Source organism: Pelecanus crispus, chromosome 1 (assembly GCF_030463565.1).
Source record: "Pelecanus crispus isolate bPelCri1 chromosome 1, bPelCri1.pri, whole genome shotgun sequence".
Taxonomy (NCBI): Eukaryota; Metazoa; Chordata; class Aves; order Pelecaniformes; family Pelecanidae; genus Pelecanus; species Pelecanus crispus.
This window is the reverse complement of record NC_134643.1, coordinates 138812220-138837673: the sequence shown is the minus strand read 5'-3', so window position 1 is coordinate 138837673 and position 25454 is coordinate 138812220. Positions and strand designations below refer to the sequence as shown.

The 25454-nt window shown below is 35.5% G+C and overlaps 1 protein-coding gene across 1 annotated transcript in view; it reads right to left on the bottom strand.

The window, feature by feature from the left end:
• Positions 1 to 1290: 1290 nt before the first annotated feature.
• RPS6KA3 (ribosomal protein S6 kinase A3) overlaps positions 1291 to 25454 on the bottom strand; it is a 78784-nt gene continuing 54620 nt past the window's right edge. The window contains exons 11-22 of the mRNA XM_075705031.1: positions 22076 to 22164; positions 21762 to 21826; positions 21558 to 21660; positions 20611 to 20735; positions 18447 to 18572; positions 16566 to 16655; positions 12080 to 12238; positions 8373 to 8534; positions 8127 to 8203; positions 6925 to 7042; positions 4627 to 4767; positions 1291 to 3457 (exon numbers count right to left, since the gene is read on the bottom strand). Of these exons, the coding sequence (XP_075561146.1) occupies positions 3335 to 3457; positions 4627 to 4767; positions 6925 to 7042; positions 8127 to 8203; positions 8373 to 8534; positions 12080 to 12238; positions 16566 to 16655; positions 18447 to 18572; positions 20611 to 20735; positions 21558 to 21660; positions 21762 to 21826; positions 22076 to 22164 (1378 nt within the window). The 3' untranslated portion in view covers positions 1291 to 3334. The remainder of the gene's footprint in view (positions 3458 to 4626; positions 4768 to 6924; positions 7043 to 8126; positions 8204 to 8372; positions 8535 to 12079; positions 12239 to 16565; positions 16656 to 18446; positions 18573 to 20610; positions 20736 to 21557; positions 21661 to 21761; positions 21827 to 22075; positions 22165 to 25454) is intronic.

The following is a 25454-nucleotide window of genomic DNA, read 5'->3' as shown; positions in this document are numbered from 1 at the left end:
ACACATAAATCTATTTTCTTACGCCCTTGTCTCTTTAGAAAAAAGTTTTAACTATTCTCTTGAAAAACTCCTTATGAGTTTCATTCAAAGTTATAGTGATTATGAATAAAGAAGTTTGCCCTTACTGGATATAGATGGCATTTAATGAGTATTGCAACTACTCTCTTCCCTCTGTTCTCTCATGCTCTCTCAAGCACAGTAAGTGGTGATTTCACGCTAAAAAAAATAAACTGTGGCCTACATACTGAAAATTCACCTGTATCTGCAGTTCTCCTTTTCTGTCCTCTGTGACTCTGTATCCTAGAGTCATTTGCTGTGCTTTGCAGACCAAGCAGCAGTCCAGCAATGAATTTACACAGTGTGTCACATATCTTGCATTCTAATAGAAAGGTGCTGGGATTCAAAGCAGCATTATGTGGATTTCTTTCTAGCTTCTACCAACTGCAGCTACAAAAACATAAAAATAAATGTGAAAGTTGTGAACATGGATCCAAAACAGGAGGTAAGGTACATAACACCATTTAAGTCTAGCCTGTAAAATACACCTTCTGCATAGACGGGCCCTTTATACCTTGGTTTAGAAAGTAACTTAAAAATACAGTGGATCTAGACTTCAACACATTCAAGCTAGCATGTGCTAAACTGCCCTGTTTTATTAGCATTTAAAATGTTCATCCTATGCTGCTATATATGTGACATAGTAGCAACACCTGTAAAGTCTAGGCTAATTAACAGCTTGCTTGAGAATGTAGATACATAAAACGCAGGAGTTAACTTTGCTTCACTATTTGGCTAATGACCAGTGAGCTTGAGGCCACAAAATATGGCTAAAATAAAATTACTCAAAGTACTTTTCTATTATTTTAACACAGATACTGCCAATAGTGAAGCAGCTTAACACACTTCCTCCTTTTGGTCTGTTCTTTGCCAGGTACCTATATAGACACACTGAGAACACATGAGAAACTCCTTCCTGAACTGCAATGCTATTATTGGCACACTAGGAAGTACTGTCATCCCTTTATTTCAACAGTATCAGTTTTAAATCTTGTTTGTTGACTAGATATGACAATCTTCAGATTAACACATTTAAAAGCCACTCCAGATGATTCTAGATTTTGATGAGCCTGACTTGCGATCGCTCACCGAGCTGAAAATAAATTTTCTGAAAGGTAATGTTTTACTAAATTCCTCTGGAACTGCAGACACTGTCAAAGAAAAACTAAAACGGCCTTTTTCTGCCTCTAGTTAAAGGTGTTTCTTGAAGGAAGGATAGATGCATCTGTACAGCTGAAGGGTACTTCAACACTAGAGCACCAAGTAAGGGAAAAATACTAATTGCCTGGAAGAGCTGTGTGTACAAATTTCTGAGGTCTATGGTAGTTTAAGAATCCTTGTTCATAAACCCAATTCCTTAACAATTATATGATGGGTTAATACTTAACAGATTTTTTAAGGGCAATAAAAGTGGGATCCTTTGCAAATCTAACAAAGGACACTTCCCCAAGGAACTTGGAAAAACTTGTGGCAGAAGGAACACTCTCACATTAATTTAGAGCAAATCTGTGGTGTCATAAAGATGATTCTCCCTTTCAACAAACCTCTGATGATTTCAGGGAAACTAGCAAATTAATCGGCATAAAAGAAATTTAATACCACTAAATCAAGAAAATACCTTCTTATGCAAAACTCAAAATTGCACCTTCTAGTTTTTAAATTGTATTGTTCACATAGAGCTGTTCACCCAGATCCATATTTATTAAAGCTTGAATTCCCAAGAGCCATTTTCATATCTGGAATGAGCTGATGTAGCATACCATCTTGGTGGAGTGGGACACTCATTGAATTCAAACACATTCCAGTACACCTTCTCATGTGGGCAATTTGATCTTTCCAGACTAGCCATCAAGACACGCCTTTAATTACGAAGAGCACCGAGAGGCCAGGAATATTAAGTTTATAGTAGTATTTAAAATGAATCTCTCACCTCATCACAAACTTGCTTCCATCTGGGGAAAAGTGAGAACACTCGACTCTGAACAGCTTTGTTTTACCTGACTGGGCCAATACTACTTTCATGGTAAATTATAATGACCCTTTTCTAGCCCCAGACAGATCTGGATGACTCTCCTCTCGTTTTGCTTTGGCTGTCAATTAAAATTATCAGAAAATAACTGACAGAACATTAGACCCATCAGTTTCACAACCGCAATGAATGCAGTTTAAACCTACTTTTTGCAGGCTTCTGCTTATTAGCGTACAATATGTTTTGCTTTATCTTCAATGCTGCCTTTCTTCTTATAATGCCAACATTCACTGAACAAATCCTTTGCAGCTTAAACAAAAGTCACAGAACAGAGATAAAATATTAACAATGGATTATAAGAATAAACAATACAGAAATGTCCTCTATCAGAAAGTATTTAGCAATGATTCCTGAGTCCAGAGATTAGATGGGAGAGAATAAAAGGGAGGGGAGGGGGAACAAAAGACAGAGTGAGATATAGAGCAAGTTATCTTTTCTCTGGGTTATATTACCTATTGTATATAGAGTATGGTGATAGATCCACTGTTTAAATTTTGAATACTATAAACAGTATCCTGATTTTCATAACATGACATGCAGTGTCAAAAACATGGAAATGTAGAAAAGACATAGGCAAGGAGAAATACATATTCATAGTATTACATTCATAGCTGTTTAACAGTCAGGCTTCTTTTAGAGCTGTCCAACACTGATTAATCCAGGTGAACTGTTTAATCAGACTTAATTGTCAAAATGATTAATAATATCTAAGTAACACAAGGCATGTATACATTAAAGAAAACAGCACGGAAATGTACTGCTTGTGAACTGTTTACAAAAACATACAAAATGTTGGATGGCACAAAGTATATAGTGCTAATATAAACAGATTGTTTAAGCTAAGTGCTTAACATAAACTGTCCATCTCTACCTGTAACAAAGAATATCTTAGGGGACAAAAAATATTCCTTATAAAAATAATGCTATGTGGTGCAGAGTGCTTTATTCAGTGTATTTTTGTCAGAGGTGGCATTCGTAATTCTTCTGGTTTATTCGATCGTGAACATGATTGTTTTCATTGTGTTTCCACTTGTCACTCCATTTGAAGCTCCAGTAAGATCAGTAACTTGCCATCAACAGTTTAAAGCGAGAATAGATGAAAGCAGTAGCAGCAGCAGGAGCAGCAGCATTATAGGTACCAGCTGGGACAGAGTGTGCTTGCAGGTATCTGTCAGATATGTGCTACCTGTCGCCATGATTTGTGCTATCATCTTATGCCATGGTACCAAATATCTGGTTGAGGTCACTTCACAGGGCTGTTGAGGTAATTTTTTTTATACCTCTCCTCTGAGCAAGAGTAGAACGGCCGACTGGCTCCAAAACCGGTGACTGATTACGATTCAAAGCTGAGTAAGTTGCTGCCATTGCACCCTGTGGGGCAGACGGGAAAAAAAAACAAGAGTAGTATATTGTGACTGATGCACACGCTAGAGATCACACAGCGCTAGGTGCCAGAGATTCTGAACAAGTTTTAACTTCCAGTCTACTTCCATCTACAAAACAGAAACATACCACTGCATTACTCAAATACCAGCAGTGTTTGGAGTGTCTTTTAGGGTAATAAATAGTTTTCAGATCAGATCAATCTAAAGCAGTTTTACCTTGCTTAAAAAAACAAACCCAGATTGCTAAATTAAGTTCTCTCTCCATGCTTTGTGAAGTAGTTGGGGAATGAAACCCCATCGGTGGGCCATCTCTGCTTATCACTTATATAACCATTTCGGTTTTCAGCGAAATATTTTAAAATTGTCCACATTATTCAGCACACGAAGATTTATTTAAAGAAAATGTTAGAAAGTTGTGAGCCGTGGGATCAGAACTTCCCCCTCTTTCCACTTTTGTTTTTGGATGCTAGAAATTTCTAATAGCTGACTCAGAGAGAGTGTTAATTATATTCTTCAGATCCCTTTTATGTTGCATGACAGAGATTCTTGGATGTAGGACTGAAGGCCGGGTGGAATACAGAGAAGTAGAATTCAGTTATTTTTGATTTCTCTCTGCTTGTTCAAAGTGAAAAATATTCATCAGGGTCAAAACCAGATTGTGTTTCAGCCAGAATGCAGAACAATATGATACCATATTAAACACTGCCTTTTTGACTTCTTTGTAGCTTATACTGTGATCATGAAGCACGCTGTTTTCTTTTAGTCACTGACAACTAACCTCCTCTGAAACTGTAAAATTAGCTAAACTATTTTTCAGCTCCCCTATAGTCACCTGACAACATTTTCACTATCAAAAGAATCATTTCTTCTATGCCAGTTTCTTAAGGAAGTTAAGCCTCCCAGTGTAAGTCCAATAAATTTCAAACCAAAGAAAATGAGTCTTTTTCAAATGTATTAGATTTGTTCTCCATGACCGGGTTCTTATGAAATCCTAGTACATATTAGAAGTTCACTTCATGGCTTAGTGCAACTCCCAGTGGTAACAACTTTTAAATAGTATTTAGAGGAAACACATGCCACAGTAACTTTTTTTTTTTAATCCTTTTGTTTACACTAGTTTTGGCTAAATGGCAAACTTAACAAATACCTACTTACCTTCACTAAATGGGGAGCATCCTGCCTGTTCAGCTGGTATTGAGGCAACTGGTCACAGTGAACTATCCAGGGGTGACTAAGAACTTGGGCTGCAGTCAATCTTTGATGCGGGTCAACGTGAAGCATTTTTGAAACAAGGTCCTGTCAATAATATACAAAGGGTCAAGGCAAATAACAGTAAAACTTCAGCTTTAAACCAGATTACAGTTCAGACCTGAAGATTTTAGTGGTATAAAAATACGTTCATAATGTCAGTTTGAAACAGCTGAAAAACTGCCCAGCAATCCTAACACTGTATCTTTTAATTATGTGACTTAATAGATGTTTGGTAATGCAACAGGAAAATATCCAATTAAGTGAGGCAAAATATACAAACATAAAAATATGCACGTTGGGCTAGAGTAGAGGCCCCAGTATACCCATATTTTATTTCTAACAATGACAAATAGCAGATATGTAGAAATGAGTACTGAAAAGGGAACAACTGAGAAAATAGAGATGATCCTTCCCTTTGCACGTTTCCCCAGTGTCTAACAATCTTTCAACAATTGTGCACGTTGAAGGTTGAATTTTAGTACTCCTGCTGGCCATAAACGCACCCTCAGTGACTTTTACCTCATCCCCTCTGAACTCATTTTACTGCTTATACTTTTGTTTTTTCCTGCTTCCCAAACACCTTTCACAGTTTTTTCCACAATTAAGTTGTGAAACACATGAACAGATGTTTAATTTTGTTTGGTTTTTAACTTCTGCAGAATATAGTAACAACGATTCCTGATTTCCCTAATAAAATCATCATATGAGAAAAAAGGAATTAATCTTTCCATCTTTGAATAATCAGTGAAATGATCTCTTTTGTCTGTCATATCAGTCAAGTCTGCTGACATGAAACACTGTATTCTATTTACTCTCTTTACATGCAAGTGGCTCTTGACATCTGATCAGATTTTCACCTTCATTTTGGTACATCCTTTTTCTACCACCTTTTCAACTTCTATTTATCTTTTCCACATTATGGTAGTGAGAAATGTATACAACACTCAAGATGTTGCAAACAAATTTATACAGCAGCATATTTTATAGATTACTTTAGATGTTAGTCAGTAAGGGTAAAGCATAAATAATGTTTCTACATTAAGCAGTTAGCTGTGGAGAAACACATTTAGTTGATTACACCTGGATTTAAGATAATTTAAGCTACATTAGCAATACTGGACATTTTCATACAAAACATTCTTTGTTTTGTAATTCAAATTAAGAATTTGAAGATAAAGATACTATTAAAAAGGAATCTAAGATTCTTTCATAGCTGATAGCTTTTTGGTTCATTCTAGACTCGCAAGTACAACTGAACAGAACGGGACTGAAGGAAAAAAAAGCTGATGCTACCAGATTAGTGTAAACATGTTATTCTAACAGGTTGATTTGTCAGTCAAATGAATGACATGATTTGTGGGAAAATGCTCAAGTTATGAGAACAGCATGTTAGAAAGCACATCACAAATCAGAGCACAACATGCGTAAACAATTTTTGGGAAAAACTTTAGCACTTTACCGTAGCTACACAGAAGGGGCATAAAGGATATTGCACACTTGTTTAGAGTCTATTTGCTGTAAAAAATGTACCTCTAAAAAACTCAAGTTGTCTAAAATTTTTACTTTGTAGAAATGCAGTAAAAAGAAAGTGTAATACTTCAGTGGTTTTTGTTTTGTTTTTGAAGTAGATATGACATCCTTAAGGACCAAAATTTTTTAAAGTACTTAAAAGAATAAACTGTTCGAATCCTAATGAAAGAGTATGAGATAAACTGTCTTGGGTAACTGTGAAGAACTGACCCAAACAGAAAAATGTGGAAAACTATTTATTTTTCTATCCTGAATCAGTGGAGCATATGGTAATTATTGTAATATTTTCATTATCCTGATTTAGACTATCTGTATGATTTTTGAGTGTCATGCTTTCACGTGAAGTTTTACTACAGCATTTCTCATCATGGATGATGTGCATGTACGTGAATACTGATAAAATACACTATATTTCTAAGGACACTTGTTAATGACTATAGTGTAAGGCACACCTGGTTTTCTTCCTAAACACACATGACTGCTGAAATATGAAAGGATCATAAATAGGAAACAAACTTCTAGGCACATAAAGGATCAGATCAGTATTTTAAAAACAATTAACAATGGGTGGAACCTAACCAATCATATATGATACAAACATATACATTATAAGTAACATGTTACATTGCAATCCATTTCTCATCCCCCAAAGGACAAAGCAAATATACTTGCCTTAGCTGTATCTGAAACAGTATTCCAATAACCACCGCTGAGAGAGAACTTTCCACTACCTATTCGGGCCAAAATCTCCTCTGGGGTATCATCAGGACCATTTGCAAAAGGAGTGTAGCTATTTAACCAAACAATTTCAATGTTAATAACGTCCATAACCTGGACCTCAATAGTTATTATAAATCTGATCATAATATTCAGTGATTTCAACATAATTATAGGCAACAGATAGTCAAATAGCTGTAAAACCAGATTATTCTTAACACGTGAAAATGCACAGCATTGACTACAGATCTGTTCTTACTGTACATATTCCTTCTATATCGGGTCTGAAAATCAGATTTTTCCTATAGCAGTCTAAGTACTGGTGGTTCCTGAATTACAGAAAGTATTCCTTAAGCTTTCATGTTTTAGTGAAGTAATAAAACAAGCTGCTATAAAATTAAATGTGAAGACTTTATGATGACTCCAGAAAAGAATAAATGCTGTCTTGATACTCGAGAAAGGAAGGTGCAGCAATTTCACTTGCTTCACTATAAGCATTCTTGCTGCTACCAGAATATCCACAACCAAAAAAGAGATATATTTAAAACCAAGTATGTTTGTCACTTATTTATTTTAAAATGCCAAAATGTCCCTGATAATGCTAACTCTTAACCAAACTGGCAATCTGAATAACCCAGCATAAAAATATAATCTATTTGGCAGGTGCAATAGCAACTATCTTTTGAACTTGTGGAACTATAGTTGAATTTATTATTCATCATCTTTTATATAATTCACTTCTGTTGCATAGATAAGTGCATTCTATTGCATTTATTATATTCTAACTGCATCACTTCAAACTATCCAGTGGCTGTATTTTGCACACAATCATGCTTGGATGCATTGCAATGATATTTGCAACATATAATTAGCTGCTTAATCAGCTAATTTTCACATGAAACAATCAATTCTTACTCCTAAATCACCATAAAGCAGAAATTAAACACCTAAAATAGATGAGACACGAGAAACGAAGAATTTTTCATATCAGTCCCTGCAAACTTGGATTCTACTAAAGGCAAAGCATATTCTACCCCCACTGAAGCCAAAGTTGAGATTAATCAGTGCCTTCATAGAAACATCTTCAACAGTGGGCCTACATTTATTATTCTCTTTGTTTATATTGGTTTGCTACTCTACAGTAAAATTACCCTTACCCAGTAAGCATGGTATAAAGTAGAACACCGAGGCTCCATATGTCACATGCAGCATCATAACCTTGCCTCTTTAAAACCTGAGGGAGACAAATATTTTTTCTGATTATGCCATAAAACCAGTGAGATTTCAAATATTTAGTGTTTACAAAGTGATTTCACTTGTTACACAAGAATGAAACAAATATCTAACTAGCAAAAAAATCCCATCAAAATAAATCAAGGCATATAAGCTATCCTGGTATTTACCTCTGGTGCAACAAAATTTGCTGTGTAACATGGAGTCATCAGAAGACCATTTTCTGCTCGTAGTTGTTTTGCAAAGCCAAAATCACAAATTCGAATTGATTCTGGATTACCAGATTCATCAACGTAAAGGATATTGCTAGGCTTCAGGTCTCTATGAACAACCTAAAAAAAAAAAAACAAACCACTAAATACAATAAGCTGAACATAGGAAAGGCTTTATATTATAATTGCCAATTCTGCTACTTAATTTCAAATCTCCCACTGGCAATTAGTTTCCAGATTTCCAGCTTCTGACATCAGCTGCAGTATTCTGATGCTCAGCGGTGTCTAGAAAACTACAATTCTAACTTGGAAACTCTAACTATAGAGCCTCCTCCAGACATCCCACTCCCCCCAGAATTTATTTGTACAGACAGTTCCAGATGTCTTGTTCTAATGGGTGAATTTTCTATTTTAACATGCATACCTACAAGGTGCTTTAAATCAGAACCTTTGGCTAGTAATATCTTTTGGAGTCACGGATGTCTGTAGCTGCTGATGCACCACTGTGCCACGTAACCACACACTAGTTACTGCTGCAGTAACCCTTTATATTCCATTCTCTTCATTCAGATAATCTGAATTAATCTCAGTGCAAACATTTATGGCCTGATTAAGGAAGAATTTTAATATAGTTCTGCCAAAAAATAATGAAATACCAAAAACCAAAATATCAAATATCATTCTCCTAATGGCCTGGCATGTCAAAAAAAGCCTGTCCTGGTTTCCAAGTGGCTGTTTTGTAGGGGCCTGAGATGTAAAATGCTTGACAAAAACTGTAGAAGCTGCCAAAGTTCTGGCAGAATGAATATGATCTTATTTGAAGCTATGTTATAACAAGCCTTAATAAAACCTGGAATGCACAAGGACAGTCTTTGAAATCAGATGACCTGTTGTATTTTCTTCAGAAGACAAATTAGCCTAAAGTCTCTAGAGGCTTTGCTCTCTGTAAAGAAAAGGGTATATACTGCTGTAAGACAGTAGAGCGGATCTAAATGTCCTCTTTTAAATATTTAAATAGACCTGCTATGAAGGCCTTTATCTTCCTGATTATTCTATGTATCTGATTAATATTCAATACAGCTTTTCATGGTTACATTTGAATGGAAGACTCATTTCTTCTTGAAAAAGGTTGCGGTGAAACATTCCAAGAAGGTAATCACATTAAAACAAGAAAATACCCCCAAACTCCTGCAAGTAAGTGATGTGCAGATTCAGAAGCTCTATGTGCTATTCCAGAAAGCTAGCACTATTTCAGGAAAGCAAGTAATATAAGACCAAGAAGTAAAAGACTGCAGAGGTTCTGCAGATTGTAAAGCCATTTAACACAGTAAGTCTATTTAGCAGAGGCTTTTACAGCATGCAAATACGCTGCAATTCTCAGATTTAACAAAACAAATACTTAAAATTATGGAAATAAGCACCTTGTAAGCTGAAATATACAAAATGATATTAAAGAACTTGAGTTGGCACAGTAGATGTTAAGGGGAACACCCTGGCTTGAGATGTCAGTGTATGAGAGAACGAGCTCCTGATAGCCCTCATTTTGTGGTGTTTAGATAGATTAGAATCCTTTTTCCTCAAAGTAATGAATGAAACATCCTTTACTTCTCCAAGAGGCAGAAGAAAAACACCCCACAGTTTTGTTCTAGTTGATTTTTTTTTTTTTTTAAAAATAGATCCTAAAAAGGGGTAGAAAGGAAGAGGTGGGCAACGGAAGCAGCACAGAGCTGGGGAGTTGGCGTACTGTTTCTAGAACCAGTCTGCTTGAGCTGTACTTTTTTTGGAATAAGGGGAAGCAATTCTCAAGTGGGAGGAAGAGTAAATGTAACAGTCTAGTTCAAATCCAAACTCTAATTCCTAATCAATTAAAATGTTTATATCAAACAATAAATCAAATACCTTCCTGTGCTAAGCTGTTTTTTCCAAAGGTGAATTTTAAAAAGATGTCAGATTGTTTAGATTATATTGATATTTTTGCACAGAAATAACATTTTATTTCAGAGCAACAGAAGAGAGAAAAACAATATGCAGAATATTTCAGTTCTTTCTTTCTTAGCATCATGTTTTTGATTAGCGTTCTCAATCATCTACCAGCATGCAGAAGCATTCTGCTCCAAGATGACATGACACTTCTTGTTTATCCTTTTTATAATGCCTATTGTGCCAACCCTTAGTTGTTTGTCTGAGAGTTGGAAGTATTGCTTACCCTGAAAAGGAGGATTTCATTCCTTGCTTAGCTAATTTTTCAGTTCAAAAGTATCCTATGAATGTCCATGAGGAAAGACTTCTGGGAAGAGTTGTGGAGACTGCACACAGACTCAGAATCTGTCAAACCAGGTATTACCTAATACCATATTCAGATAAGCTCCTCTGGTGTCCAAAGGAGCTACAAAACAAAAATCCACTGAAGACAGGGAGGACTCTTCCAGACAAAAATTAGACTACTGAAGTACTCATTATTTACATATATGGCCATATTTCATGCGGAAGTGTACATAACATACGAAGACCTGAAAACTTCCAAAAGTAAAAGTTCCAACGAGGATGTGATCTAATGCAAGTTAAAATGCCAGTATTTACAAAGACCTACAGTGAAGAAGCAAACAAAAGCCCCTAAAGTCTGTTACTTGACACAAGGACACTGGGCCTTTTTTGTCTACCTGTGGTAAGAACGAACCAACTTACGATTTGTATTATTCTTTATATTTCCATACAGAAGGTATTGAGGTTTATTCATAATTTCCACGGATGCTGCTGGCCAAGGATTCTACTCATGTGCACACAGGCTCAAATAGAAAGCCACACATGAGCAAGTGATTGAAGAAAGCCTTGAATCACAGAATAAGATACACCAAATAACTCATTGTAAGTTTTCTGAAATAACAGCTTCCAGGAAGGACAGTGTGTGCTGAATTGTTATTTGTTTCTTAAAGTAATTTGAGTACTATCCATTCTGAAGCATCTTTTCTTGGATAGTAACATTGGGTTTTAGCAACTTGTCTTTTTCCTTGCACCCTTACTTTCTGCTTTTTCTCTATCTCCCTTTCCTTGTTCACTTAAAAATGCAACGCGACTTGTCATTCTTGCTATGCAACTGTCACACTTGCCTTCTCTATCTTTGAACCACTTCCTCTGTCTCCAAATTAATTTCCTGAAGCATTAATTTGTTTTCTCATAACAGTCCACTACAACTTCCTGACCCTATGGCGCAGGAGTTACAAGTCATAAACCATGTTCTTCAGAACCAAGAAGTGGAAGAAATTACAAGAGTGACAGGTGGAAAATACTCGATTTTCAGGGTCTATCACAGGATGGGGTTGGAATTACATTAGGTCCAATGGCTGAGCAACAGCACTGGTCCTAGCACTTCTTCCTGGCTTACTTCCTATCATATCCTCTCTATTAGTCATTATCCGCATATTGCACAGAACTGCTGACAGACTGCATGAAGGACAACAGAAATAGTTGCATCATCTCCGTTATCTGGACATCTACGCAGCTGATGAGGAATGTTTTGATTTCAACACAAATTCATGCTGCAATGTAATTATTTAACAGAAATTACTTAATTACCGCACAGAAGAACGTATAAATACATGGGTTTATACTTCTGAAAGAGAAGAACATTAGCATCTGTAAGCATTTTGTCCGAGATGAAAACTTACCCCTTGCGCATGGAGATATTCAACGGTTTTTGTTATTGTGAACAAAACAGCACTAGCTTCTCGTTCTGAGAAAAATTTTTGCCTAAGAATTTTATCCAGCAGTTCTCCTCCTTTCATAAGTTCTGTTACTACGTATACGTATTTTCCATCATCATACACCTGCAAAAAGTACATAAAGATGTAAACTTCAAAATATTTGTTCTCTGCTATCTTCCTGTGAAATGCACAGAGATAGTGCAGGTGCGTCCACAAGCTGTTTTCTTCTATTATTTTTCCCATATTTCTCTCCCCACACACTATCCAAACATTGTTCATCTTCAGAAATGAACACAAAACCTTCTACAAAAAGGTAGTACAGTAATGAAATAACACAAAGATACTGGCATGTAAATGCTTAACACAAAAAAAAGATGAATAACATGTAGTTTTCCCCATATAGTTTTACTGAAACAAAATAAAATAGACATGGGGGAAATTAAGTAGTAGCAATAAATGGAAACTACTCTCATTAAGGAAAAACTAGAGCTAATTCTAGAAGCAGTTGTTGCACCAATTTACAAATATAAACAGAGATCATTACAACTGAAGTCAGACAAAAAAAAGTAAAAAAAACCTAAGTTCACCTTCTCTCTGTGAACACTGAAGTTAATGCATACAAAGCTGCTACGATAAAAGCCTACAACTTACACATTACTCTGCACATAAAGCCTATACCAAAGTCTAAAATTAATAAAACGTATATTTTAGCCCTTCTAGTTATGGAAAACAGCTTAATTTTTGCATGGCCTTTCCCTCCTAGGGAAACAATAGTTGAGAATTACATTATCACCAGGGGGCACTACAGACTGAACTATACCAAAACACTTTCTCAGCTATACTTAAGCATTTCATTTCAGTTGCACTTTCTTGGAGTTTTAACTCAGAAACTGGTTTCTGCTTTAGCAAAATCTTTTACAAGACTCTGTTCCCTATTTTTATTTCAACCTATTTCTATGGTGATGTTGGAATCTTCTCTTCCATAATATGCGTGAAATAAAAAATAGTTTGTGTTTAAGTAGAAACAACTATTCAAGATGTAGTAAAATAAATTTATGACTAGATATCAGCTAAATTTAAAAAAAGAGTTTTCATCCCAATTTCCTTGTCTTAAGCTACCTAGGAAATACAGGCTACTAAATTTCTAAGCTTAGAAATTTTTGTACTCTTAACTATACTAAATGGATTATTTTCTCACCAAATAAAAAAAGAGGAAGAGTGTTAAATAAATAATTCTGCAAAGTTTACTAGCTTATGATCTTAAGGAGAGGAAGAGATGATGAGTTTCTATGTTCTCATTTAACAGGAATTTTTCACCCATGAAATATAAATAACTGATCATCTGAACGTGTTTGTATTAAGACTTTAACTATTACACAGTATTAAAAAGTAGAATTGTGTAAGTCTAGATACTAAACTGGCAGTTTAGATTTTTTTTTTTTTTTTTAAAACAGACATGCTCTCTCTAATCCTGGTATAACATGAGGAAATAAGCTTATTTCATTTGATACTACGAAGCACACACATCTCAGTACTGCAGGGGGCATTCAAACAAAATTTGCATTTAATTGCTATTTTATCTGCTACCCCTTGCTGGTCCTGTCTGCCTGCCAACCCCCCCCCCCCCCCCCCCCAAACCCCAAAAAAACCAAACCAAAACCAAACAAACCCAAAACCCCACCCGAAACAAACCATTCCCCTCATCCTGATTTCACTAATGGTATTATCAATTTAATTGTCCGATCCCAGGAAGTTGTTTGCCCTGAATAAACACTTTTGAGCTGTTCTTCACAGGCAGGTGCACAGTATTATGCTAAGATCATAAATGTGATGCTAATTTTCAAAATGAACTCCTGGCACACATCAAAGATCAGTCAGTACGTCTTCTCTACCAGACAAACTGGAAGAAACTATAGTGAGAAACAGATGTAGGCACATGAACAAAATATAATGTAATGGAGAAAGAGAACAGGGTTTTTGCAAAGTGAAATAAGATTTCACATACATATTAGGAGGTTTTTTGAACTAATAAATAAGCACTTGGACAGGGACTGGATATATTGTATTCAGGTTCCTAAAAAGCTTCTGAAAAAATTGTTCAGCCAATGCTTTAAATAACTCAACAAGACAAAAAGTTCTCTTACAGAACAGTAACTAATAGGTAAAAGAGGGTAAAATACATATAATGGTCTGGCACAGGAAGTTTCTATGTAATCGTTTGTTGGAGGCTGTGTGCTTCCTCCATTCTTACACTGTTTCCTAGGCATCCACTAACGGCCACTGTCAGAGGCAGGATATTGGATAAGAAGGACATCTGATTTAGCACAGTATAGCTCCTTCTTTTGTTTATATACTGTGGAACTGAAAAAGACCACTGATAACAATCAGAAGGAAAAACCCCAGAGGACTGTGCATTGCAGAAAGAATTTGGTGTTCTGAATATCCATTGTTTCAATCCAAGCACCTTCAGAATTAAGCTACATAAAAAAGGCTGAGCAAGAATGAAAATTTCCATCCTAAGTTAAATGCAAATATTACTGCACTTATTCTTGAAATACAAGAAAAGAAATAAATTACTTCTTGCAGAATAATAATTTCCAAAGACATGCACTTAAATGCCGAAACATTTTATTTTGGCATTTCAAAATAGAAACGTTTACATTCTGGTGTGGAACTGAATGAAAAATTGAGTCAAATCAACATTGAGTTTTATTTGTATGATTCACAGTGCTCTTGATGAGTTTGAGGCCTGAAGGCCAAATACTCCTTATTCTTTCCTCTGAAAGTGTAATAGCACACCATTATATTGTGAGATATGCAAGCAATCCGCCCCGTGCATCTATATTAGGACAACAAAAACTTAAACCAATGTTAAATTCTTACAGTAGTGGATATTATATAAGTTCCTATTACATATGAATCCTATATCTCTTTCCTTACCCTGGACATACTTCCATAAACTCTGCCTGAGGAATTGATCTGAGTAGAAATAAGTGAGAATTATAGCCTACTGTCTTTCTTCCTCTGTGGATTTAAGGCCTTTTTTTTTTTTTTTTTGTAGTCTCTTTTTGCTATTTATGTGTTACTGCTGGTGCGAATGAAAGATGGATCCTGCTGGAAGATGACTGACAATGAAGAATTAATTACAAAGTAAAATGATTCAGCATACGTGACAACTTTTCAAGGCTGCCTGGGTTTCTCTGCTCTCAGTGTAAAATATTCATCACGCTAAAGTTCAGGTTAAGTACTCACATCCCTTATGTTTGTCTTCCTGCTTAAAATAACATAACCTCTATTATGAATTAAAAGTAACACATAAACCTAGCATGCAGCGCTAAATGCAACGTGAATGCTGATGCAGGTTCCGTGTTAGCACAGTTGCTTTCAGGTGGGTTTAATGTCCAACCACGTGAAGCAGAACAAACAGAACGTGGGATTGTAATTATGATACCTAGCTTGCAATAAGGTAAGCTCCATGGTGGGCTCCCTTGTATATCCGACTTACTTTGTTCTCCCAAGAAAGGGCCAAACTACACGATACTGATAAAGACAGATTATAGTAGAACAACTACTTTAGGCAGAGTGCTCTAGTACTCATCTCCACAGTATTTATGAGCTACTGTTTTAATGATTTCAAAATGTCTGAGAATCTCCCTTCAGCTGAGCTCAGCTTCCTGTTAGCTGTTTTGCTTGAGGTTTGGTTTTGGGGACCAGAATACTTTCTTGCGGACTGAGAAAGTTATTAAGCATATGCCTTTAATTTTTAATCCTCTTTAATGCATAATCAAGGAGAGAAAGACAATTTTCTTTTTCTGTTAGATCATCAGAATCTACTGTTCACTATGAAAAACCTCTACTTCCCAACTTACGTTATTCTTTGCTTTTTATGGTTAGAACAAATAATACAAGAAAGAAATAGCTAGATAATCTTCCGTACAAAGACCAGATAAAGAGACTAGATAAAGAAAAGCGATGACCATGGATATGAAAACACTTAGTCCACTACTGAGTAACACTTGTTACTGTCCATGAAAATTACTTTGGGTATTGTGCTAACAGTGAGTCCTCAGTTACATACTTTAAAATTGTTTTTGACTAATGTAAACAAAAGTGCATTTGAAGTTAACTAAGCAATCAAAAAACTTGCTTGTTCCTTTAAAAATACAGGCAACATTAAATGAATTATCCCTGTACTAGGTTTTATGAAGGATGAATTATTTGACTGCTTAGGATTACACTGTACCAAAATATGAGCATCTTTAAAAGATGACAATGAGACATCTCAGTAAAAAATTGGATATTGTTGGACAAATTGCATTAGGACGTTGTTTTATTTTTAAATACTGAAAAACATGAACATAAATCTAAAACATGTAGTTTGTCATCTCTCAAATTAGAAAGTGATATGTAATTATAATACACTAAAGGATGTCTTTAACATACTACTTACGTCTTTTAGGGTAATAATATTTGGATGCTGTCCATAGCGCAGTAGGATTTCAATCTCCTCTGTTGGATCTCTTTTACTCTTGTCAATGATCTATAAGAGCAAAGAGATACACAGGCATAATTCTTTTTGTGAATATTATATAGTGTAAAACTTTGGTGTGCTTACTAGCATAAACAGATAAGCAATATTAATTGTTGTTGGTAAAAGGTGTAGATTACAACCAAACCAGAGTTTCTTAAATTGGAACAGCAAGGCAAAGCAAAAAGCATTGGAAAAACATAAAAAAAAAATATCTCAGTTGAAAACAATTTTGGAGGATAAATGATCTGATCCCTCAGGCTGTGATAAATAATGCAAGGCTGTTTAGTAGATAAGACTTCAGTCATCTACCCTTTAATAAAATAGGAAGTTCTTAATTTGACATGAGATACTGATTTGATGATGCCAATGAACTGATTTTCACAAAGCTAATCTCAAACAAATATTTAGTGCAGCAAAAGACAAAGCAGGAGAGTAAGGGAATCAAAAATAAGAAAAAGGAAAAATTTCTCAGAGTTAATTCAGACAAGCATTCCATTATGAAAGTTCATTTGAACCTCTGGAGGCTTGCTATCAGGCTCTGAAATTCTCCCTCTGCAAACAAGCAAAACTCATGTTTTGCCCTACTTAAAATGTATTCTTACTCTTCTCCTTTTTTTTCTCTCCTTCTGTACTGTAGAATTTCCTCTAATGTTTTCTCCATCTCTGTCTTACCCCTTCTTCCTCTTGACATCCTACAGCCCTTACTGCTACCAGCACCGTCCTAACACACTGGACACTGATCACCTTATTCTTTTTTCATGATCCTTGAGGAAAAAAAAGCCACAACAGAGGCAGCAGAAAAAAGTGAGGCAATCGTCGCAACAAATGTTATGGCTTAGAGAATTAACAGTGATACCAGTACTTTCTTCCAGTTTCAAGAAATTACTTCAAATTGCAAGCACAGAAGTCAAGTTTGTTCCTGGCCAGAACCAGAATAATGACAAGTATGTAACTACCAAATTGAAATTGGAGGGTTTCCAGTAGACAGTCTGTGTACAGGGATAGAGCAAAACATACTGAAATTTATCTTTGCGTTTTACATATTTAAGTAGTAAACTGTTCAACAATTCAAAAAGAGAACAGGATTTAATTTTTTTTTTCTTTTAAAGTCTGCTAATCTATACTCCTGCTTTCATAGTAACCATTCAGCTCGACAGTGTTATACACTTTATATAGACAAAAAACCCCTTATCATTCCACTTCTGGGAACTCTACTGATTTCAACTAAGAATTTAATGCCTTCAGAGAAGTGCTAGAAAGCCCAACAGAATAACACAAAACCAGCAGAAACCTTGTTAAAAAGTAGCAAGCAGAGACAAAAGAGTTGAAGTTTATTCTGGAAGGTATACCAGACTTAAGCACTGAACTCTTAGCTATCCAACAATTTATGAATCTACTTTGGAAGCAAAAAGCCCATATATAACCAAGTAATCAATCACATTTTTCAAAAAAGATGGAAAGTCATGTAAGCTTTTCATAGTATGTTTCCTTCTAGAAGCAGTCATGTAACTCCCATCAGTTTTAGTGTAATTACATAGGTGTTTCACAGACTGAAGATTGCTTTTCACCACCCAAACCAGCATATAGATAACAAAACCCATAGCAATTCTATATAAATATCTGCCAGTAAATATTCTATTTGGTTGATTAGTATAATTCACATTTGCATCTAAAATCCTTTTATATTAAGAAAATTATCTTAATTTGCTATGTTCTTTATGGCAAATAAATTAATCATGCCCTATATCTATGATGCTAAAACCTGAAAACGGTTGCTGTGCTTTATAATGAAGTAATTACCTTTACAGCATATTCCATGTTTGAAGCTTTATGAATACATCTCTTGCAGATAGAGTAAGACCCAACTCCGATATCTTCCTTTACTTCATATCCATCAGTAAACTGAATGCTGTTCCTGTGCAACTGCTACCAAAATAACATTATCAATTGATGAATATTCTAAATATATAACTGACCTTTATATTAAAAATAAGTTTTTGAATTCCTACTGATTTGCTTGGAATTTTAAACTGATGGCTGTACTAGGTCAAACTGGTCTAAATAGCCTAGCGGCTATTTGATATTTGATCTTCTGTTTGATATTAGTATGAGATAAATTACATATTAGAGACACTGTAAATAATGTACACTCTATTTTAGAAACTGACAACATGATGTTTCTGGTTACCAATTCATTAATTTAAAGACAGAATCTCCAAACCAACAAAGATCAGAAGACTACATGATCAAATAATGATAAAATAATGGTAAAAAAGCATCACTGTTTCTATTATATGAATAGATGAATGCCAGCTGGAAAATTCAGACATACTAAACAGAATCACATTAACTGGAAATTGCAAGGAATGGCAGTCAAAAATCCTTTCACAGAAATAAAAAGCTGAAAGAAGGACAAGTGTTCACTCTTGTAAGGAAAGGAAATTATGTTCTAGCATAAGGAGCTTGTGCAAAGGATGCAAAGCATTTGCAGGAAACCATCTGGGTATCCTGCAGCACAGAAAAGAGGAAATAGGAGTGAGGAAGTGGTTGAGGGGCACAGAGGAAAAGCAGCAGAGAAACAGACTTTTACAAGAGAAGGAAACCATACACAAAGAGGAAGAATTTAATCCACAAAATTATGTGGGAAAGAAGGAGCACAGAAAAGCTCCTTTTAGCAAGACTTCAGGACCAGAAGTTGCTCTGATGTGTATACCAAATCAAACAGCTTCTTTAGAATGAAGAAAGGTCTAAAACCCCTTGAAATTTAATGGTTTATTAGACATGAAACAGGTAATGCATACAGACAAGCATGTTATGACTATTCTAGACATAATAAGAGGATTAAAGAAATACAAGAGCTCTTCATGTTCTGAATAAACTGTTTTTTAAAAATTTTCTCAGACATTTACAAACTATCCTTGTGGTGAAAACAGAAACAAACCCCATCATACAGCATACCTTTTTATTCCTACCTATACACCAATAAGAAGTTTTCAACACAGTTTAGGTCACCATTTAGTTTTCATGACTCAGTCTCCCTCAGTAATTAGCATTATTAAAAGCAGAAAGAGAAGGTAGAAATACAATTTTTGCAGAGGTCTTCCAGTTTTCTTTCCTGTACATGCATCTGCTTTTTTCCTGCTGGTTGCAAACTCTCCAGTGCTGAAGCATGCTTTTAGAATGACCTCAGCCTCATAAGGAGGCAAGGCACGCCTCTCCTCAATTCTAGCATGAGACCCACCTTTCTTGTCTCACACAAAAACTGCACCTAAGCAAAGCTTTGATGTCCAAAAATAAGCAGTACTGGTAGTAACAGAATACATAAGAATAGCAATTAAATATAGCAATTAAAAGTGACAACCTCACAATTACTAATACAGGAGACTGTACTGGAGTAATTCTAATACTGCTAGGAAGCCAAAGGTTGTGTGAGTACTGTAACATTGACTTGTATTATACTGAAATTAGTCACAAAATATCACAGATGAGTACATTAACTTAAAGTGGCTTGGGAGGGATGGCATGTGTCCTTGGTCATGGGTTCCAGAACACACAGCAGTCCAAAGTATCCAGATGAAATTCACAATTGTACTCCAGTGATTCCTACAGTGCAGTAGAAGGCAACTGATACTTTCATGCATAGGGGGAGAAAGATCAAGATGTCTGTTATTCCCCTCCACCTCATAATTATGGCTTGATATTGAAGAGTTATTACAGTACATATGGTAGAGTGTTTTCGTTTAAGGGTTGAAACCTATTCACACCTGTGGCTGCTCAGTAATGAAACAGGTCCTGCACCTTCAAAGGTATTGTTTGGATAAAATAATCTGATCTTTACTTTTCTTGTATAAAGCTGATAATGACTTTGTCATGGTACTTCATTCTGTGATGAAGGAAACAATCCCTCCACCAAGAGACAGCAATGCTGCTTTATTGACTTTTTTTTAAAAGCGGATGTACTCACCTGGACAATTGAATGCACTCCAACTGTCTGCATTGCTTGGCTTTCATCATCTGATGCAATAGCTACAAAACTAAATCCCCGAAAAAGTTGATGTGCATTAGCACTAGGTGGGATACCAGGTGAATCTGAAAAACACATCATCTACTTAAAAGCAGAGTTTTTAAAATGTAGAGATGAGGTTATGTCTATTCTGAAGAGCAAACTACAGCTTTAGTTTATAAAGTACACAGAAACTGGGATTTGCAGAGAACATTTCTGAGGGCCAAAATACAAATAATTACTGAACTGTTTTGCATATACCATCTAGAAACACAACTGAGAATCAACGATTACAAAGATCATATTACTGTCACTAATATTTTAATATGCAAAAAACAGTACTTTGCAGAAAATGTTTACATATGGCAGCATATTTATGTTATATTTATGGAGGAGAAGTACTCAAATTTTGGTAACACCCTAAATTTGTAAAGACAAAAATTTCTATCATATATTGAATGGATCAGTGTAAAACTATGCAGAGACAGACTGCACTGAAACGGCAACTTTGCCACCCAAAGTCTGAAATGACTAAGTTTCCACATAGACATAGTATGTAGAGTCACCATCATGAATTAAATGAAGCCACAGGATATAGCCTTTAAAGATGCACAGATACAGATAATCTTTTTTAATTTAAAAAAAGAAAAAAAGACATTCGTAAACTTGAACTTATGTATGTTTTGCTGCTAAGGATGACTTTATTTTTAACATAGGACAACTCAGTAGTCCCCCGTGATATATTTACACCAAAGACCACAAGAACTTTTATGAACTATGGAATACTTGTCTTTGAGCATTCATTTAGCCCAGCAACACCTGGAAGAACAAGATACTTTACATAACCTGAACAGGAACAATGTTTCCAATTTTTGCAGAGGTAAATTGTTCAGTTCTTCTCTTTTTACCTTTTGGAGTTTTTGCTGTAAACTCGGGGTCAAAATAAAACGTATCTTCGGGTCTGCCAGTTGCAGGTTTAAAAGGGGGATGAATTTCTCTCCTGTACAATTTCTGAAGAGAAGGTACATGCCAGAGTCAATTAAGAAGTTATACGACACCACGAAATACTTAACTAAGAAATTTATTAAATTAATTTTGAATTAGATACTCACATTCCAGTCTATTTTGGAGAAGAATGCATGCCTCTTAATTTCTTCAACTCCATCTGGACCTGCTCCTTTTATAAGGAAGAAAAATGTCTGTGAATTATTTTCTTCTTGGTCAAAAGTATGACTAGCAAAAATATATTTCTTGTTTATTCTGCATTAATTTCAGAAGTATGTATTTTGTTGATCATTAGAAGAGCAAACAGGCAAACTATGCTGCTATTTTACACAAGAAACTGTAAAATTATTTAGTCAGTCTAATGATCACTCATGTTAGCAATATTATGATCCAATTTAAAATATTCCGCTAAACACTTTACCTAATCTGTTTGCTGGGTTTCTTTTGAAGAGCATTCGCAGAAGACTCTGTGCTTCAGGACTCAAGAACTGGGGCATTCCAAGTTTGGCCCTATAGAACAAAAATAATTAATAACATACAAGCATATTGAGGTAAGAATTAACTCTGTGTTCCCCCTGTCCTTTGTCGTTCAACAAATCCATACCAAACAAAACAGCATCACTGAGAAATTGCCTTCAGACATCAGAAACAGAGCAAAAGTGCTGTCAGTCATGTAAACCTGTAATTTTGATTTTTTTTCTGTTTTGAGTAGTATAATATTTTCAGTAATGACTCAGGAACCTAAGTAGAGGAAGAGGTGGTAAAAAAAAAATGTAGAAAACAGTAAGTACAGAGTAACAGTTTACAAACTTGTAAATTTTTGTAATACGTTTTGATTCACTGTTAAGTCCAGTTATTACCAAATGACATCAAACAAGCAAATCCATTCTGATAGTAAGATAAAAGATATTTTAGAAGGGGTAAGAAAACTACTACAGTATGACATACACCAAGAACACCCAAGCAAAACAGGAAACCTAAGCTAGAAGATAGCAATTGAATTAAGGTAAGACAGATCTTGCAAGATTAGCACATTAAAAAAAGAGAAAAAGATCTTCCTTTTTTTTGCTCCCCTCAATCCATTTCAAATATTACTTTCCAACTTGCCAGCCTTGAATCTTTAAGTTTTTGTACTTCTGTCATTTAGCTTTGTTTTGTAATCCTCACCATTTAATGTTGAGCTTCCATCCTCTCACTGGTACTAGGGTCTCACTTTTTCTTATGACCACGATAATGGTAAGGATGGATATAATTCCCTCCTTTCTATCTCTCATTCAACCTGTAGCTTGTGTTTGTCCATAACAATCCACGACACGAGCTTTCTCTGTGTTTCAACCAGAAGACGTGATTTGCCTTGTGTTCCAGCTATTCATAGATGTCCACCTCCCTGTCACTTCAGCAAGTGCATACACATTGCGATTGATTCACTATTCATTACTTTAACACTAGAATTTACTAAATTTTCCATTCCTTTCTGCATTAAGGAAGCTGGGGCGGGGGAGAGGGGAAGTCTGAAAAACTTTGCCTGCCTTGTACTCTTCAATAACATACCACTGGCAGATCAAGACCACCAACTGAGTGGAGGAATGGGCAGTGGGCCATCCAACACTTCCCGATTGCCATGCACCCCTAGCAGCTGAATTCTTACTCATGCATTTTATATGCAGTGATTGCATGTTCACTCGATGTAATTTCTGCTCACAGCAAAGTATTAGAAAGCTACACTGTAAGAAGGAAGCAAGGTCTGCAGAAGTACAATGGTAAAATTTACAATGTTATTGAAGGACAGAGAACAGACAACTAAATATGATAGGACTGTGCTGGAGTGGGTGGAAATCTTTGTCCTATTATAATCCAAAACAGCTCCAACAGTAGGATGCAGCCCTGGAGGTTCAGCATGAGAGGTCAACTGCTTAGAAAAAAAATCTAAAACTAGGCAAAAAAACCATAACTGCAATTAATCTTACAGAGAAGTGACTCAATGAACAGAAACAGAATATGTAGAAGAAATTCTAGAGGACTGGTATGTACTGCAGTCCACAGTGGAGTGAATTGGAGGCCCTTGTGCATGCCACAGAGATTAAGACCGTTGTTGCTCCCTTTCTATCATGAAGGAGCACCTTTCACAAAATCCTTTACTGGCTGTGCGACACAGCAGGGAAAAAAAAAAAAAGGCAACCACCAGGCCCTCAGAGGTCCTTGGTTATATAACTACATGAGTGACAGCATTTTTTTTCTGACATTCCTGATGGACAAAGACAAAATTTCATATGAAGGCATACCTCTTCAGTAAAGGAGAAAAGATGCTTTAAAAAGTTAACTTTATTGCTGCCAACTATGATTTCTTCAAATTGCAGAGTTTCTCAGTTTTAGGTAAAACACACAAGAATAAACAAAAACTTGTCTTGGTAATGTTGTGAGAAATAAAGAGCCCAGGAAAACATGTGTTGTAAGAATATATTTTCTGTGGATTTTGAAGAACAGAAGGCAAGAAAAGCAATATATCTTAAATGATACACTATGAAAATACAAATTTGTATAACACTTGTCCATTTTAAACAGTTTTATGAAAAATTTAAGGAGAAATACAGTGCATTTCCTAGTATACAGAAAATAAAAAGAAAACATACTGCCATTCTTAGGGGGCCAGACAAAAAATGTGAACTTATCAGGAAAGACTTTAAAATATCTTCTGTTTTTCAGCTGTTCATATTACCAACAGCAAAACAAATTTATATGTCTGTAATTAATTGTAAGTGTACAAAACATTAAAACAGGTAAAATTTCTTTACTTTGTACCACATTTTTTGTGCAGCTGTCTGAAACTAATAACAATTACAAAGACTAAAAGGTGAGAGAAGAAAGAAGTTGGAAAGGGAATTAGAAATACATGCTCAGATGAAATCTGAAAAGTAGTTATGAATGTCAATTAACTGGGGAGATGCAAGGAGGATATTCTACATGGCAGCTGACTACAGAAGAATTTTGTAGCAACATTTGAAAGGCTGTTGAGGAACACAGTGAAGTCACATGCAGGCAGAGAAAAGAAGAGAAAGATATGATTTGATGACACATGGATCGGGGGGGAAAAAAAAGCATGGCTCCTGAAATAAGTGAGAGTGCAGCAGAACTATCTCAAACTAGCTTCTTGTAAATAGGAGGTGGTCAGGAGTTAACGCTTGCTGTGAATAGATAGAACCTTTTAGTTAAAGACATTCAATAATCACAACATGGACTGGCATGGTGTTGAGGCAGCAGAAGAAATTAGCACCACTAAATACATTTGCAAATATAAGATGAGGAAGAAGAACAAGGGCAAAGAATAGCATAACATGTATGCATTATGAAAGCAAAAACAAGGAAAAGAATGAGTTTATGTTTTCTAGTGGTTTTCACATTCTAAATACTTCAAAAAAATATGAAAGAATTTCATATATTTACTTTTCAAAACAGGCTGTTGGTGCAAAAGAAATGCTGGCTTTGATATATAGGTAGACAAATGGTAACAGGGCTAAGAACAATGATAAACAATGAAACAGAAAACAAATGAGAAAACTAAAATAATCTTACGAGCTTCCACAGAAAAAAAAAATGGTATTAGTAAAAAAAAATAAATAAATAATAAAAAAAAAGGCTGGAAACAAAGAAGTGAAAGTATGACACGAGGAAACAGAATTGTTTGCACAGCATTAGCCTACAGTCCCAGAAGAGGGACAATTATGTCACAAGGTTGTTTTAGTTCAGAAAATACGTGGGGGATCAGCAAGAAAAAATAAAGCAGGCCTTCATTAGCAAAAAAA